Below are 13,864 nucleotides of genomic sequence, written 5' to 3' on the forward strand. Positions count from 1 at the left end.
AAAGTTATTTCATCTCTACTACTTTTCGCAGATGACACAAAGATTTTCAAGGAGGTCAATTCTATCACTGATTCTCTCATCATCCAAAGTGATATAGAAAAACTCGAAAAATGGTCTGAAGATTGGCTCTTGAAATTCCACCCCGACAAATGCCACGTCCTTACGCTTGGTAAATTCACAAACATCAAACATGCTCACCCTATCGTCTTGCGGATAATCAGCTTGAGCATGTATTCGAAGAAAAAGACCTTGGTATACTGATTGATGCTGAACTATCATTTGAGCAACATATAGCCAAGCAAGTCAACAAGGCTAACTCTATGCTCGGGGTCAACAAGCAAGGTTTCATCAACTTAACTCCAGAGATCCTCCGTACACTATACTCAACCTTTGTCTGATCTCATCTCGAGTACGCACAGTCAGTTTGGTCACCAAGACTACGCAAGCACGTCAATTTGCTTAAGGGAGTGCAAAGACGCGCAACAAGACTAGTCCAAACGTGTCGAAACCTTTCGTATAGCGAAAGACTTAAAATGCTTGATCTACCAACACTGGAATTTCGAAGACAGTTCTGTGATATGGTCCAGGTCTACAAACACCTCCACTTTTATGACACGCTCACGAACTCTCACCAAACTTCGCGAATGACGACTTCAACGGACCACAAACCAAATCCTTTTACTACAGGTGTGTACCAATCTGGAACAAGCTACCAAGTGATGTTGTTTCAGCAGATTCCATCAAGTCATTCAAAGAAAAGCTTAACGATGCATGGAAAACCCATGGCTTGAAATACGACACAAGAAGAGTTTAAATAAGATCGGTTAGAGGCCCACTGTGAGCCTAACTTGTAAATCTCTGTAATAATAATATATAAATAATCTCCTTTATTTTTTAACTTGATCACTGTTTTCAAAATATTATCAATTTCTGGTTTTATAATGTAAACATACTCAACATGAAAAGTTTTTGCTTGATTGTCAGCCAATTAATTCGCTACAAAGAATTCCCATAAAAAAATGGTTACAAGAATAAATATCGTACTTTTTTACTATGTTTTAAATATTCACGAAATGAAACTGAAGTGTGAAGTATTTAATATTACAAATTGTCTTATTTTTTCTTCAAACTTTTCTTCAAAATCATTTATTTGCTCTTTTATCCATGGCTTTCTCAAAAACATTTTCTGCAAGAACCATGAATATTTAAAAGGATACACTCATTTCGTTTTATAAGCATACGGTAAATTTCGGCTGAAGCTCACTATGCTTAGGTAAAGTTCAATTTTGAGCCTCGACTATGCTTAACCCTATGCTTGGTAAATAAATTATGAAGGGGGGTAAAAAATTTCGCGCATTTTCCCCTATCTTTAATCTTGAGAGAAATGAAGTCATTCTATTGTTTTCGAATGTTGTTGTTATTATAAGTTGTGTTATTTATAAGAGATTAAACAAAAATAAAATCACCAATTTTGTTTGTAATTCTCTTCTTCATTCTTCTGTTATTTTCTGAAGTTTTGGAAATTATGATTCTAAAAATTTCTTTGGCTGAGCCTCAAGGTATGCTTAGCATATGCTTAATTTTTCTGGAAATTTGAGCTTCAGTATGCTTATAAACGTTATGCTTATAAAACGAAATGAGTGTATACACAAACAAGCAGTTTTGAGCATGATCTGGGAGTCTGTTTTATCAAAATAAAAGCTCAAGCCAAAGAAATATAAGAAATATAATACTCTATATTTCTTTGCTCAAACTATTTTTCTGTTTTATGAACGTTTTGTGTGATAAGATTGAAAAGAAGAAACAAGATGTGCGCAATTGCAGTTAGGGAATTTCCCAATGTATATATGAATATCACCACAAACGATTATTACACGTTCAGCCTCTGTTGTTCAAGCCGGGTAAAAAAAAAAAGGCCTACCGCCCTCTTTTCAGCGCATGTTAACCTGCTGAGGCCTATGTTTGGGGTTCATAGGTAATGGGAACTGCAGACGTGCAGGCGCTCATTAACGTCCCCCATGTTGAATGGAAAAAAGGTGACACCGCCTAAACAGGGCGGGTGCAAAATTTACGCCCAAAAGGTTAGTTCAGAAAAGAAATTTTTGAAAAGAGATTTTTGAACCCCCTCAGAAAAATCCCAGATCCGCCTCTGTTAACGCTTGGATTCCCAGGCTATCAAAGCGACGGGAACAATAACTGAGAGTAGAGCAGCGAGTAGAGCAGCGAGCAGAGCTGCGTAGTTCATTTATTTTGAAATTTTGCTGCATTGAATGGTCAGGCATTTGATGGCTATGCAAGTTTCCCTCCACTGATGCAAGTTACCCAACTTCACACACGGTATACAAAAGATCAAGAAAAAGCTGGTTGTAAATAGTTGTTTGAAACAAGAGAATGCTATCCTAGGTATCAAAACAATTGGTAAAAATAAATTTTATTTAATAAATTATGTAAAAAGAGATAAAATATTAATCTAGAGTAAAGTTCCGATGCATCGTGATAGATCTATCCTGTTATAAGTGGTTGGCAGACGATATCGTACTCCAGGATGCAAGTGAAATTTTTCAATCCGCGGACCTAGACGGGGGTTCGGTTATTATCAGTTAGGGTTTTAGGGTTGGAGCTCGAGTCACAATATAAGGTCGAAGGCCTTCTTAGGGGCATTTGTACCCTGTGACTTAACTTAGGATCCCCATAGCTGTCAACTCTCCCGCATTGGGTGGGAGACTCCCGCATGCCAGCGTTTTCTCCCGCGGGAAAAAAAATCAGCCAAATCTCCCGCATTTTCAGGATTTTCTCCCGCATTTCCCGCATTTCCAAAATTTTTTCCGATTTCCTGAAAAAAAATCAGAATTTGAAAGAGCGGAATGGCAAATTTTCCTGAATTTGGAAAATTGGGATGTAAAATTCCCCGATTTCCCCTATTTCCGCCGGGAAAAAAATTCTGATAAAATCTGATTTCGCAGGAAAATTCCCTTGATTTCCTGATTTTCCGACTCGGAAAAATTGGATTATCGAGAAAATTTTTCCGAATTGGAGCTCTCCCGCATTTTTGCAAGGCGAAGTTGACAGCTATGGATCCCGTAGGGATCCTTGTAGGGGCACCGGTAGGGTTGGGAGCTTTCTTAATTAAGGTCTGTAAATTACACGCTATAAGTATTTGTGAATGACAGCTTTCTGTCGTGTCTCGTTGGCGTAAGCGGTTAGGCATTGGGTTTGTAAACCAAGGTTGCTTGCATTTATTTGGTGGTTCGAGTCGGGGTCGGAGACCTGTTTCACCGCTGGTACAGGCAAATTTCAGAAAAATACTTAGAAAACAGTTAGAAACACTTGAGAAAGACAGAAAATCAGGATGAAAGATAGGAAAGTAGAAAATAGGGGGAAAATAAGAGACGATGCATCCTGGAGTATGATATCGTTTGCAAACCGTTATAAGAATTGTCTTTTGGATATATATATTGTCATTTTATTAGTTTGTTTGTAATGTGAATCAGCATGATCACACTTTCTTGCTTCAAAAGGATTACATTATTAGTGGGGTTATCTAGCATAATTTAAGGGAAAAAAATAAGATCCAGCTGAAACTTTCTCCAGACCTTCTCTATAGGATGGTTATGCCTCAGGAAAAATTCCCCTAAAATCCCACTGGTGGAACATCCTTTTTTTGGGACATTTCTTTTTTCCCCAGGCAAAACCCTAATGGCAAAATTTTTTGAAAATTTCAAACTCATTTTCAGACATTATCAAGTATACCATTCGAAAGCTCTCGAAAAACTATATAGAAGACTTTTAAACGGGTATAGCCGATTTCATTACCTAAGTCAAGATAATTCACGCAGAAGATGCTATATATGGTCAATTTTAGACCAAAATAACCAAAATGTGGCGAAAAGTGGAACTTGCGCATGAAATATCTCGAGTTAGGTAAGGAAATCGGCTATACCCGTTTAAAAGTCTTCTATATAACTTTTCGAGAGCTTTCGAATGGTATACTTGATAATGTCTAAAAATGAATTTGAAATTTTCAAAAAATTTCGCCCTTAGGATTTTGCCTGGGGAAAAAAGAAATGTCCAAAAAAAGGATGTTCCACCTATGGGATTTTAGGGGAATTTTTCCTGAGGCATAACCATCCTATAGACCAGGCGTAATCTATCGAATTTTTCGATTATCGAAGTAATCGAAACTAATCGAAGCTAATCGAAGCCATTATATTTCGATTAGTCGAAATAATCGAAGCCTAATCGAACTAATTGAGATAAAAAAAACCTTGGAAAATTCGATTAATTCGATAAATTTGATTGGGCTTCGATTAGCTTCGATTATCCTTCGATTAGTTTCGATTATCCTTCGATAAGCTTCGATAAGTTCTATTCCCCAATCTTCTTTTTTGGATTCATGTCCCATTCATGTTCAATGGATGGTCCGCTCAACGATGTGTAAAGCCCGAAGGGCTAGATCTCTAGCTTCTAAGTCACGTGACATTATAATAGAATTTCAGCGCTTGACCAATCAGAAGCTTAGCCAATTTTCGGAAACAATATCAGAAATACTTTTTCCGATATGTACTCACTTTTTCTTGCTTAACCTGAGAACAGATTGTAATTGTTTTCTGCCCACCACGCTGAAGCTCTAAAGGGATGGGCGAAAACAACTGACGACTTTGTTGGACGGATTCATGCGAGACCGCGTTCAAAACATCCTGGAAACAAGCGACACCGCTTCAAAATTTGTTTTGATTTTGCTGCAAAGGATTATGGGTAGATTATTTTTGATAGATTTGGCGGGTGAGAAATGGCTCAAATGGGGCGCCGTTTTTACAACGAGCACCTTGTTGTAAAACTTTCAAAGCGGTATGGCCAATGTCCACAGATGTATATTTCGCATCGTACCTTTAGAGCAAAGCGTGTCGATAGCGAAATTCACATCTGGAGCAGGTAATTTCTTGCTTGGAAGAGCTTGAAGCACGAGATTTAGCCCTTCGGGCTTTACAGAAATCTGTGGGTCCGCTCCTTTAGAGCTTTACCTATCAGGGGGGAGGGGTCGGGCTCAAAATCGGTGAAACGATAAGGCATCCAGGATAACCGTCCGGCCGTCACACGAACCATTCGGCCGTTTAACCGAAACGAGCAGCCGGCCGTCGAAATGAACCTCCGGCCATCGAACCAAGCACCTGGCCGCCGGAGCGTGCGGCCGCTAGCCCGCGGGGTCCACTTAAAGCTTTTTTATAGACTTGCTTAGGTGGACTGTAAAACAGTCCGGTAGATTTTAGTTGTTTTTGGAAGGTAAGAACAGGATAAAGTAATGTTTTTATTTGCAATACGGTATTGCAAATCTGCTGCTGGTATTGATATTGATGATATAGATGTTTCTCATTTTTAAACTCCAAGTGCTCCAAGTAGTTTTTTTGTGAATTGGATTTTTAGTGTTTTTCTTAAAAAATGGCGACCTCGTCAAATGCTCCTAGTCTACTTCACTGGACTCAGCGTCATATCCATTGCGGTAATCTCATAACAGAACACGAATATTCTGCAGGCGTCACACGCGGGAAAAACTTTGAAGATAGAAAATAAAGAAATTTATCATTTTGGTACTTTGCATCATACTTACACGGTGTAAAAATGGACAAACTAAATTAAAATACAGCAAGTTGATAAAAACATAATGTGTAAGACTTTTAAATTTATATAACTTGTAACTGTAAAATAAAAGCCGAAGTTGGCAACCTTCATAAATAAAAAATCAAAATGTTGGTTAATTCAGGTTGATTTGACTTGAAAAAGATTGAAGTGCCCAAGGTTATATGCTTGAAAAAATAAAAAAAATGTCTATTTACGCGATTCTGCCTCCCGTAGTAAAGCAATCAAACTTTTCTTTGATGCGTTTTTGCGAAACTTAATGTTCATAGAGATCAGTTTGAGTTTCATGAGCTGAACATCCATTTGCTCGTTGTCTGTATTTTTTTGGGGGACAGCGGCTGTAGCTTTTGATGCTAACATGTCATTTTTCTTTTTTTCTAGAGCATCCAAGTCCGTTTGTCCTAGATGTCTGTCGAACCTTTGCACCAACTCAACCCCTTTGAACATTTGATATGTGATTGATTTCGTTGGTTCTAGTGTTGGTGAAGGAGCATTTGATGACAGAGAAAGACGCCGAACAAAAAAACTGATATTTTTCAAATTGCTAATTTCAGCCTCGACAGCTGGATGAGCTGTTTTTGTACCGTACCGACGAATAATTCGAACAACTTTTCGCGGATTTGCCAAAAAACAGCGAAATTAAATTCTGCTAAAATTTCTTCCCTTAAGGTATTCCAAAATCTCCTATTTATATATTGCACGTATTGGCCTTAATATTACGGTCGAATTTTAATCGATAAGTCATTGCTATCAAGTAAAAGCTGTTGAGTATTGCTTCAACGGTCGTACTTAGCATAAATCTTCTGATTTCTGCATTGCCTTAAATTGCCACGGCACTCCTTTCCAATGCGAATCGTAGACTAGAAAGAAATAGAGAAAGATGTCACATTATAGCGTGCTTGACTATCACCACACATGAGTATGATTACTGTACGTGATTTGGAAATTTCCTCTAACAAATCGAGCTTCAGGCCCCAGTCATCCCTGAGTTGACGATAGGTTTTTATCCCAATTTAAAATCACCGAGGAACCAAATCGTGGAAAATTCTGTGGTTCACACATTCATCACATTTTTTCACGATCGGCTTACGACGGTTCGTCTGTTCACTTGTCAAGCGCCCTTATAAAAATGAGTGATTTGCCGCCTGCTGAAACGCCTGCAGAAAAACAAGCCAAACCTAATCAGAACGAAGAGAAGCGCGGTGAATGTTCCGAATGTTATATATTATTTTCCATTGCGTCTTCGATGTTTTGTTCTCTTCGATCGAAGTCTAAAAAAAGAGAAAATATGATAAAGATCAAACATTAATCAAAGCTATCGAACACTTATCGAAGCTTATCGAAGATTATCGAACTTAATCGAAACCTATCGAAAGTTAATCGAAGTTATCGAACATAATCGAAACTATCGAGCCGTAATCGAAATAATCGAATGGTAATCGAACTAATTGAGAAAAACCTTGGAAAATTCGATTAATTCGATTACGGCTCGATAGTTTCGATTAATCGAAGCCTAATCGAAGTATTAATTTCGATTAGTTTCGATAAATTCGATTAAAAATCGAATTCGATTTTGTTCGATAGATTACGCCTGGTATAGAGAAGGTCTGGAGAAAGTTTCAGCTGGATCTTATTCTTTTCCTACAAACAGCCTGTATTTTTGTAACACGACCACACTATATCAATAAATAACAAGAATAAATTTTGGTTTATTTTTTCGAAAATCGGTTTAAAGATTGAACTACTTCCACTAACAGTTTCTGACTTTACTATGGTATACCTAACTTTTCTCAGATGACGTTTGCCGCCATTACACCAACCAACCATGTGCTTTTAGAATTTTTTTAATCGTAGCTAAAGGTACCATTTTGTTTGTTTGGCATTTCACTGGATTCATAATTCTCGATGTATCACACGTGTTGTAAAAATCATGACGTCTCTTATCGAATTTCGCGAGAAAAACGGAGAATTTGACATTTGAGGAAATAAAGATCTGAATGCCACTGAAAAATATCCCAAATGCATTGATTTTTCTTCAAACTCTGTTCAGTATCCCTAAAATTCGCTCAATAATCCATAATTTTCATTATCTGTATAAAAAATTCCGAAAATATATTTTCATATTTTACCCCCGACGCGCTAATGTTTACGTCGACATATGACGTAGTTTCAAAACACTTCCCATAATGCTAAGTACACGTTCACAGAAGCAATCAAAATTGCGGAGGCTCTTGTTCAAAACATAACATCAGAAGACGTTGTGAAGTAAAGAAAGAATCAAGAAGAAGATTCTTTGACCGAATTTTGGATTTCTCCTTTGGGATACTGATTTGATTTTGTTTGGCTTGGAACTAATTTAACATGGGCTGTAAGTTTTCACATTTATATTGTCTGACTATCCTTCAAAAGGGTACATGAATCACTGATTATTTTTGAATGAAAATATTGTATTTTTTTTTGTAATAAATATTTTTTGTAATGTTGACATAGAAAGCTAACTTTATATCATTTTTATTTTTAGTCAAATTTCTTGAAGTTCTAAAACCATTCATATCGGTTTTACCCGAAGTTTCAAAGCCAGAAAGAAAGGTTTGTTAATTTTTATCATTATGTTTATATTACCTTTCCCTTATAAAAATCCAGTCAGTAAAAAGGGTAATACGCGTGCCAGATAATTTTTGGCGTAGCCTTGAATCAGGTCTTTGAGATTGCCAACTGTTGTGTATAAATTTGTAGGGAAGGTAAACAAACGTATGTCTTTGTCTGTGAGTGAGGGATTAGGCGTAAATCAATAATATGTTCCGTTTGCGTCATAAAACATTCACGTCAGTGAATTTCAAGTTGATAATTTCAATGAGGGTGGACGGAAAAAAACTCAAATGGGGCTCAATGTGGGTAAAGTAAATAAAAACTTTGAATGAAGCGAATGGTGATGTAGAAAAGGCCCAAGGGCTTAGCTATTGAAAAAATTTTCCAACATTATTGCGACTGGGCGGACTTGGGATTTATGTTTTGAAGGTAAGTTGGGCGACGCGAACAGAACATATTATTGATGGTCGCCTTAGGGAAAGTTAGGTTTTCAACTGATAAACTTTTAAAGTTGATCTTTGTTTGAGAAAAAATTTCAGGAAATGATAATTTGAGATCTGCTATCAGGTTATTGCTAAGCTTTTCCAATGTCAAAAGACTTTCAATGTCATTTTCAAATCTCAAAGTGGATAAAAAAAGTTAAAGCTCGACGTTGCAGATAAATAGACTGAGGTTGTTTTCAAAGAAGTCTACTTTTTGTTGGTAACTTGTATGTGGACAATTTCATTTATATACAATTGCTTTTCAGAATAGGATGTAAGCAAGTTTTTATCTCCAAATTACCTGAAAATGAAAAAGCTGGTTATCTCTTTAAGTTCTAAAGGGACAAAATTTTCTTGAAAGCAACTTTTTAACAAATACTGTAAGTTGGTCTAATGTCGACATCCCTCTTCTTATTTTGTCACCTTTTTTTAGCGATAGGAATAATAGGAAGGTCGGAATCACTGATTGAAATAATTTTCTTTGCTTAGCAATCAGTCAACCTTCCTATTACTCCCATCTCTAAAGAGGGATGTCGAAATTAGAAGAGGGATGTTGACATTAAACCAACTTACGGTAATTTTGCTGGATAATTTAGGTTAACATCAAATTTTGCAAGTTTTTACCATTCTATCAAATTTACCCAAATTGTACCTAAGAAAGCTCACATTACCTTAATTCCTGTGAATTTTGTGTTCCTTTTCTTATTTTGCACCCTCAATACACCCTTCACAATTTTGTAACTTTTGCTACCTTGCACCATTTGAGGGTCAAGCATAAAGGTTGTTTATTGGAAATTTGGTTGCATGATTTTAAAGCTCTAAAACCATTACGTTTTTCTTTTGCTTTAACAGATTCAATTCAGAGAGAAGGTATTATGGACAGCCATCACTCTCTTTATCTTCTTGGTTTGTTGCCAGGTATATTTTTAGCTTACTTAATTTTTATTTAAACTGTTTTGTCATCCAACTTAAAAACATTGAATTTTAGTCCAACTGAAGGTTACGTTGCACTAGGAATTCACTTCCTTGTGGGATAATTGCTAATTGATGATGTGTTATACATTTTAATTATACATAACTAATTATTCAACCAATTTGATAACTGTGTTTTTAATGAGCCAATGGTTATTTGGGGCAATGAATTAATGAAAGTTTATTTCTTCTAGATTCCCTTGTTTGGAATTATGTCTTCAGATTCTGCTGATCCTTTCTACTGGCTCCGTGTTATTATGGCATCCAATAGAGGAACTTTGATGGAACTTGGTATTTCACCCATTGTTACATCGGGCTTGATCATGCAACTTTTGGCTGGTGCCAAAATTCTTGAAGTTGGTGACACTCCACGTGACCGTGCTTTATTCAATGGTGCCCAAAAATTGTTTGGAATGATCATTACAATCGGTCAAGCTATTGTTTACGTTATGACTGGAATGTATGGTGAACCATCTGATCTTGGAGCTGGTGTTTGTCTTTTGATTATCATTCAATTATTCTGTGCTGGTCTCATTGTCTTGCTTCTTGATGAATTGTTGCAAAAAGGATATGGTTTAGGATCTGGTATTTCTCTCTTCATTGCTACCAACATTTGTGAAACAATTGTCTGGAAAGCATTCAGTCCAGCCACTGTCAACACCGGAAGAGGTAATTTTGATATTTGAAACTCATATTATTTGTATTTTAACTTTTGAGAAATTGATTGGTATAAAAGCTAGCTGACAAACCATCTGTTTTAATTGGTCCAACCCTAATTCTCAAAAGCTAAGTCAGCATCTGCTAGAGACCACAAGGGGACTTTTTAGCTTATTCTTCACAAAATTTACTACTATGTTAAAATGCACTACATGTTTTGGTCTTTGTAGGTACTGAATTTGAAGGAGCTGTCATTGCTTTGTTCCATCTTCTTGCAACCAGAACTGACAAAGTCAGAGGTCTTCGTGAAGCTTTCTACAGACAAAACCTTCCAAACTTGATGAACTTACTTGCCACAATCTTTGTCTTTGCTATTGTTATATACTTCCAGGTAAGGAAATCAAACATTCAGAAAGAAATGTAGTAGATAATTGTAAATATAAAATTACACTTCTAGTAAACCAAGAAGCTGGTGGAGATTTCGCTGATATCTTTGTTCTTTACTGAACTTGGTTTTGTAAATCTTTAGGTTTGAAGATTTTTCACGTCAATTTACCTTAACTTTTTAGGGATTCCGTGTAGATTTACCAATCAAATCAGCAAGATACAGAGGACAATATAGTTCATATCCAATTAAACTGTTTTACACATCAAACATTCCAATCATTTTACAGGTAAGACAGTCTTAAGTGCTTAATTGTCTATTGTAGCCTACATGTAGTAATATCGTTGTTTTTTATTTCAAATTCTGATGTCACATGTCTTTTAACCAATGAAAATTATCTTAGAAAAAATTTACTTTATTTTTGACTTTTATTATATTTTTTGTGACATTCATCTGTAATTTTTTTCTTTTCATTTAAAGAGTGCATTGGTATCAAACGTATACATCATCTCACAAATGTTATCATCCAAATTCGCTGGTAACTTCTTTGTAAGCCTTCTTGGTGTATGGAATGAGGCTGGTGGCGCGTCCAGATCATACCCAATTGGTGGATTATGTTACTACTTGTCTCCACCAGAATCATTGGGAAATATCGTGGAAGATCCAATCCACGCTTTCATGTACATCTTTTTCATGCTTGGATCATGTGCTTTCTTCTCCAAGACATGGATTGATGTCTCTGGCTCATCTGCCAAAGATGTTGCTAAGCAATTGAAAGACCAACAAATGGTCATGAGAGGTCACCGTGAAAAATCTATGATTCACGAGTTGAACAGGTTAGCTTTTTACATTTAAAACCCATACTAGTACAGGCAATAGCATGATATTAAATGAAGCTCTTTAGAAAACTACATTTCTATGCAAGTTTGTTTAATGCTCTTCTTTATAAAATCGAAGTTTCAAAAACTCCTTATATCTCACCTATTTCTTTCCTCTCAACACTATTTACTATTTTGTTTTGTTTTTTAGATACATTCCAACAGCTGCTGCTTTTGGTGGTCTTTGCATTGGAGCTTTATCTGTTTTGGCCGACTTTATGGGAGCCATTGGATCTGGTACTGGTATCCTTCTTGCTGTCACAATTATTTATCAATACTTTGAAATCTTCGTGAAAGAACAGAGCGAACAAGGTGGTATGGGTACATTGCTTTTCTAAACCTAACCGTAGAAATTTGATGGTACCGTCATCACTTATAGCAATTATTTCAACTAAAGCACGTTATTTAGAAACATTTTTGGAAATTTTAAATATTATTGAAAAAACTTATTTTTGTGTACTTTGAAACGAATGGAATTACCGTACCTACACGACGAATACATCATCCCTTGTGAATATTGATAAATTTGGATTGTGTAATTTACATAATTTTCTAACTTAGTTTATTATTTTTGCCTGTTCTATCCAAGTTCATTTTTTAAAAATGGAAGATTTGTCTCTTTAGAAAGAATTGATATCGTTGACCGACTTTTTACTTTGACATTTTTAGGCTTTTTGCTTTTTTGATATTTTCCACCACCAGTCAGTGTTTCGAAAAACTAGATTTTTAAAGATTTTTTTACAGTTTTAGGGGACAAATTTCTTTTATTTGAATTTAAAGGTGCCCACTTGTAAAATAATTTGTCATTCTGTGTTGTTCTGAAAATGACATTTAATTTATCATTTATGGAAGAAGAAAAACCAAATGAAACTTTTTCTGCATTTTCAGGTTATCCTATCTTAAGCCCACCCTTCCCCTCCTAATGAAATTCAACTAAACAAGCCATCCCATTGGCTAAAAGCAAAAACATAAACAAAAAAATGTCCAGAGTAAGAGCACAGAAAGCACATTTTTCTCATACTCTGTAGGTCCTTTAAATTAACCCAAGTCCGTTCGTTCGTGCGTTCGTCTGTTGCCAGCTTTTCTCGGGATTGGCTCATTAGTTTTTTGGACCTACCTCCGGGTACCCCGGTGGAGGTCCTTTAAATTAACCCATGTCCGTTCGTTCGTTCGTTCGTTCGTTCGTCTGTTGCCAGCTTTTCTCGGGATTGGCTCATTAGTTTTTTCTGATTTTTTGCACAATGATGCAAAATGGCGATGCCCAAAATGTGACGGAGCCCGATTTTCGGAAAAAAAAATTTTCCGGCCAAAAATGCCGGAAATATCCCGGGAAAACTGGTTTTTTGGCACTTTCTCGAGATTTTATCATTAGTTTTTTCTGATTTTTTGCTCAAAGATGCGTATTAACAATGCCCAAAACACGGCTGAGTCCGATTTTTGAGAAAAAAATTTTTCCGGCCGAAAATGCCGGAAATATGCCGGAAATCGCTGTTTTTCTGTATTTTCATTGGACTTTTTCCTTATAACTGGTTGTTTTTTCATTCAAAAACATTATTAATAGCAATGCCCACCATCAAGCATGTTTCAATTTTCAATAAAATTGATTTTTAAAGCCGGAACTATTTAAAAATCGCCGGAACAACCCATTTTCGCCGGAAAGACAGTATTTCTTGAATTTCTCGAGCTGTACTTTATATTTTTTTATGAAATTTTGCACACTGATGCAAAATGACAATATCTAAAATTTGACGGGGCCCGATTTTCAAAAAACATTTTTTCCGGCCGAAAATGCCGGAAATATGCCGGAAAAACCGGTTTTTTGGCACTTTCTCGAGATTTTATCATTAGTTTTTTCTGATTTTTTGCTCAAAGATGCGTATTAACAATGCCCAAAACATGGCTGAGTCTGATTTTTCAGAAAAAAAATTTTCCGGCCGAAAATGCCGGAAATCGCCGTTTTTCTGGATTTTCATTGGACTTTTTCCTTATAACTGGTTGTTTTTTCATTCAAAAACATTATTAATAGCAATGCCCACCATCAAGCATGTTTCAATTTTCAATAAAATTGATTTTTGAAGCCGGAACTATTTAAAAATCGCTAAAACAGCCGAGAATCGCCGGATTCCATGAATTTCTCGAGTTGTTCTCGTATTAATCTGCATTTTCATACTATTGTTCTCATTTTTCAATTGTCTTATTACATCAATCTGCAGGTAGGTCCATTCAGCATGTAGCTTGTTCTGATTTTTTTGCACTATGATGCAAAA

General features: G+C 36.1%; 1 protein-coding gene across 1 annotated transcript; it reads left to right on the top strand.

Annotated features, from left to right (window-relative positions):
- Window positions 1-7,829: 7,829 nt before the first annotated feature.
- LOC136817544 (protein transport protein Sec61 subunit alpha) lies at window positions 7,830-12,467 on the top strand. Its single transcript, XM_067073869.1, has 8 exons — window positions 7,830-8,002; window positions 8,156-8,223; window positions 9,558-9,623; window positions 9,872-10,346; window positions 10,565-10,725; window positions 10,904-11,008; window positions 11,200-11,555; window positions 11,749-12,467. The coding sequence occupies exons 1-8, from the start codon at window positions 7,996-7,998 to the stop codon at window positions 11,933-11,935; spliced, it is 1,425 nt and encodes a 474-aa protein (XP_066929970.1). The 5' UTR covers window positions 7,830-7,995; the 3' UTR covers window positions 11,936-12,467.
- Window positions 12,468-13,864: the final 1,397 nt, after the last annotated feature.

The sequence above is a fragment of the Clytia hemisphaerica genome, unplaced genomic scaffold, assembly GCF_902728285.1.
Source record: "Clytia hemisphaerica strain Z4C2 unplaced genomic scaffold, Clytia hemisphaerica genome assembly, whole genome shotgun sequence".
In the NCBI taxonomy this organism is placed as follows: domain Eukaryota; kingdom Metazoa; phylum Cnidaria; class Hydrozoa; order Leptothecata; family Clytiidae; genus Clytia; species Clytia hemisphaerica.

Bases quoted from the DNA above. Each gene is read 5' to 3' on its own strand.
- LOC136817544 (XM_067073869.1), top strand. The intron at 10,726-10,903 runs GTAAGGAAATCA...TTAACTTTTTAG, and splicing joins CTATTGTTATATACTTCCAG to GGATTCCGTGTAGATTTACC. The intron at 11,556-11,748 runs GTTAGCTTTTTA...TTTGTTTTTTAG, and splicing joins ATGATTCACGAGTTGAACAG to ATACATTCCAACAGCTGCTG.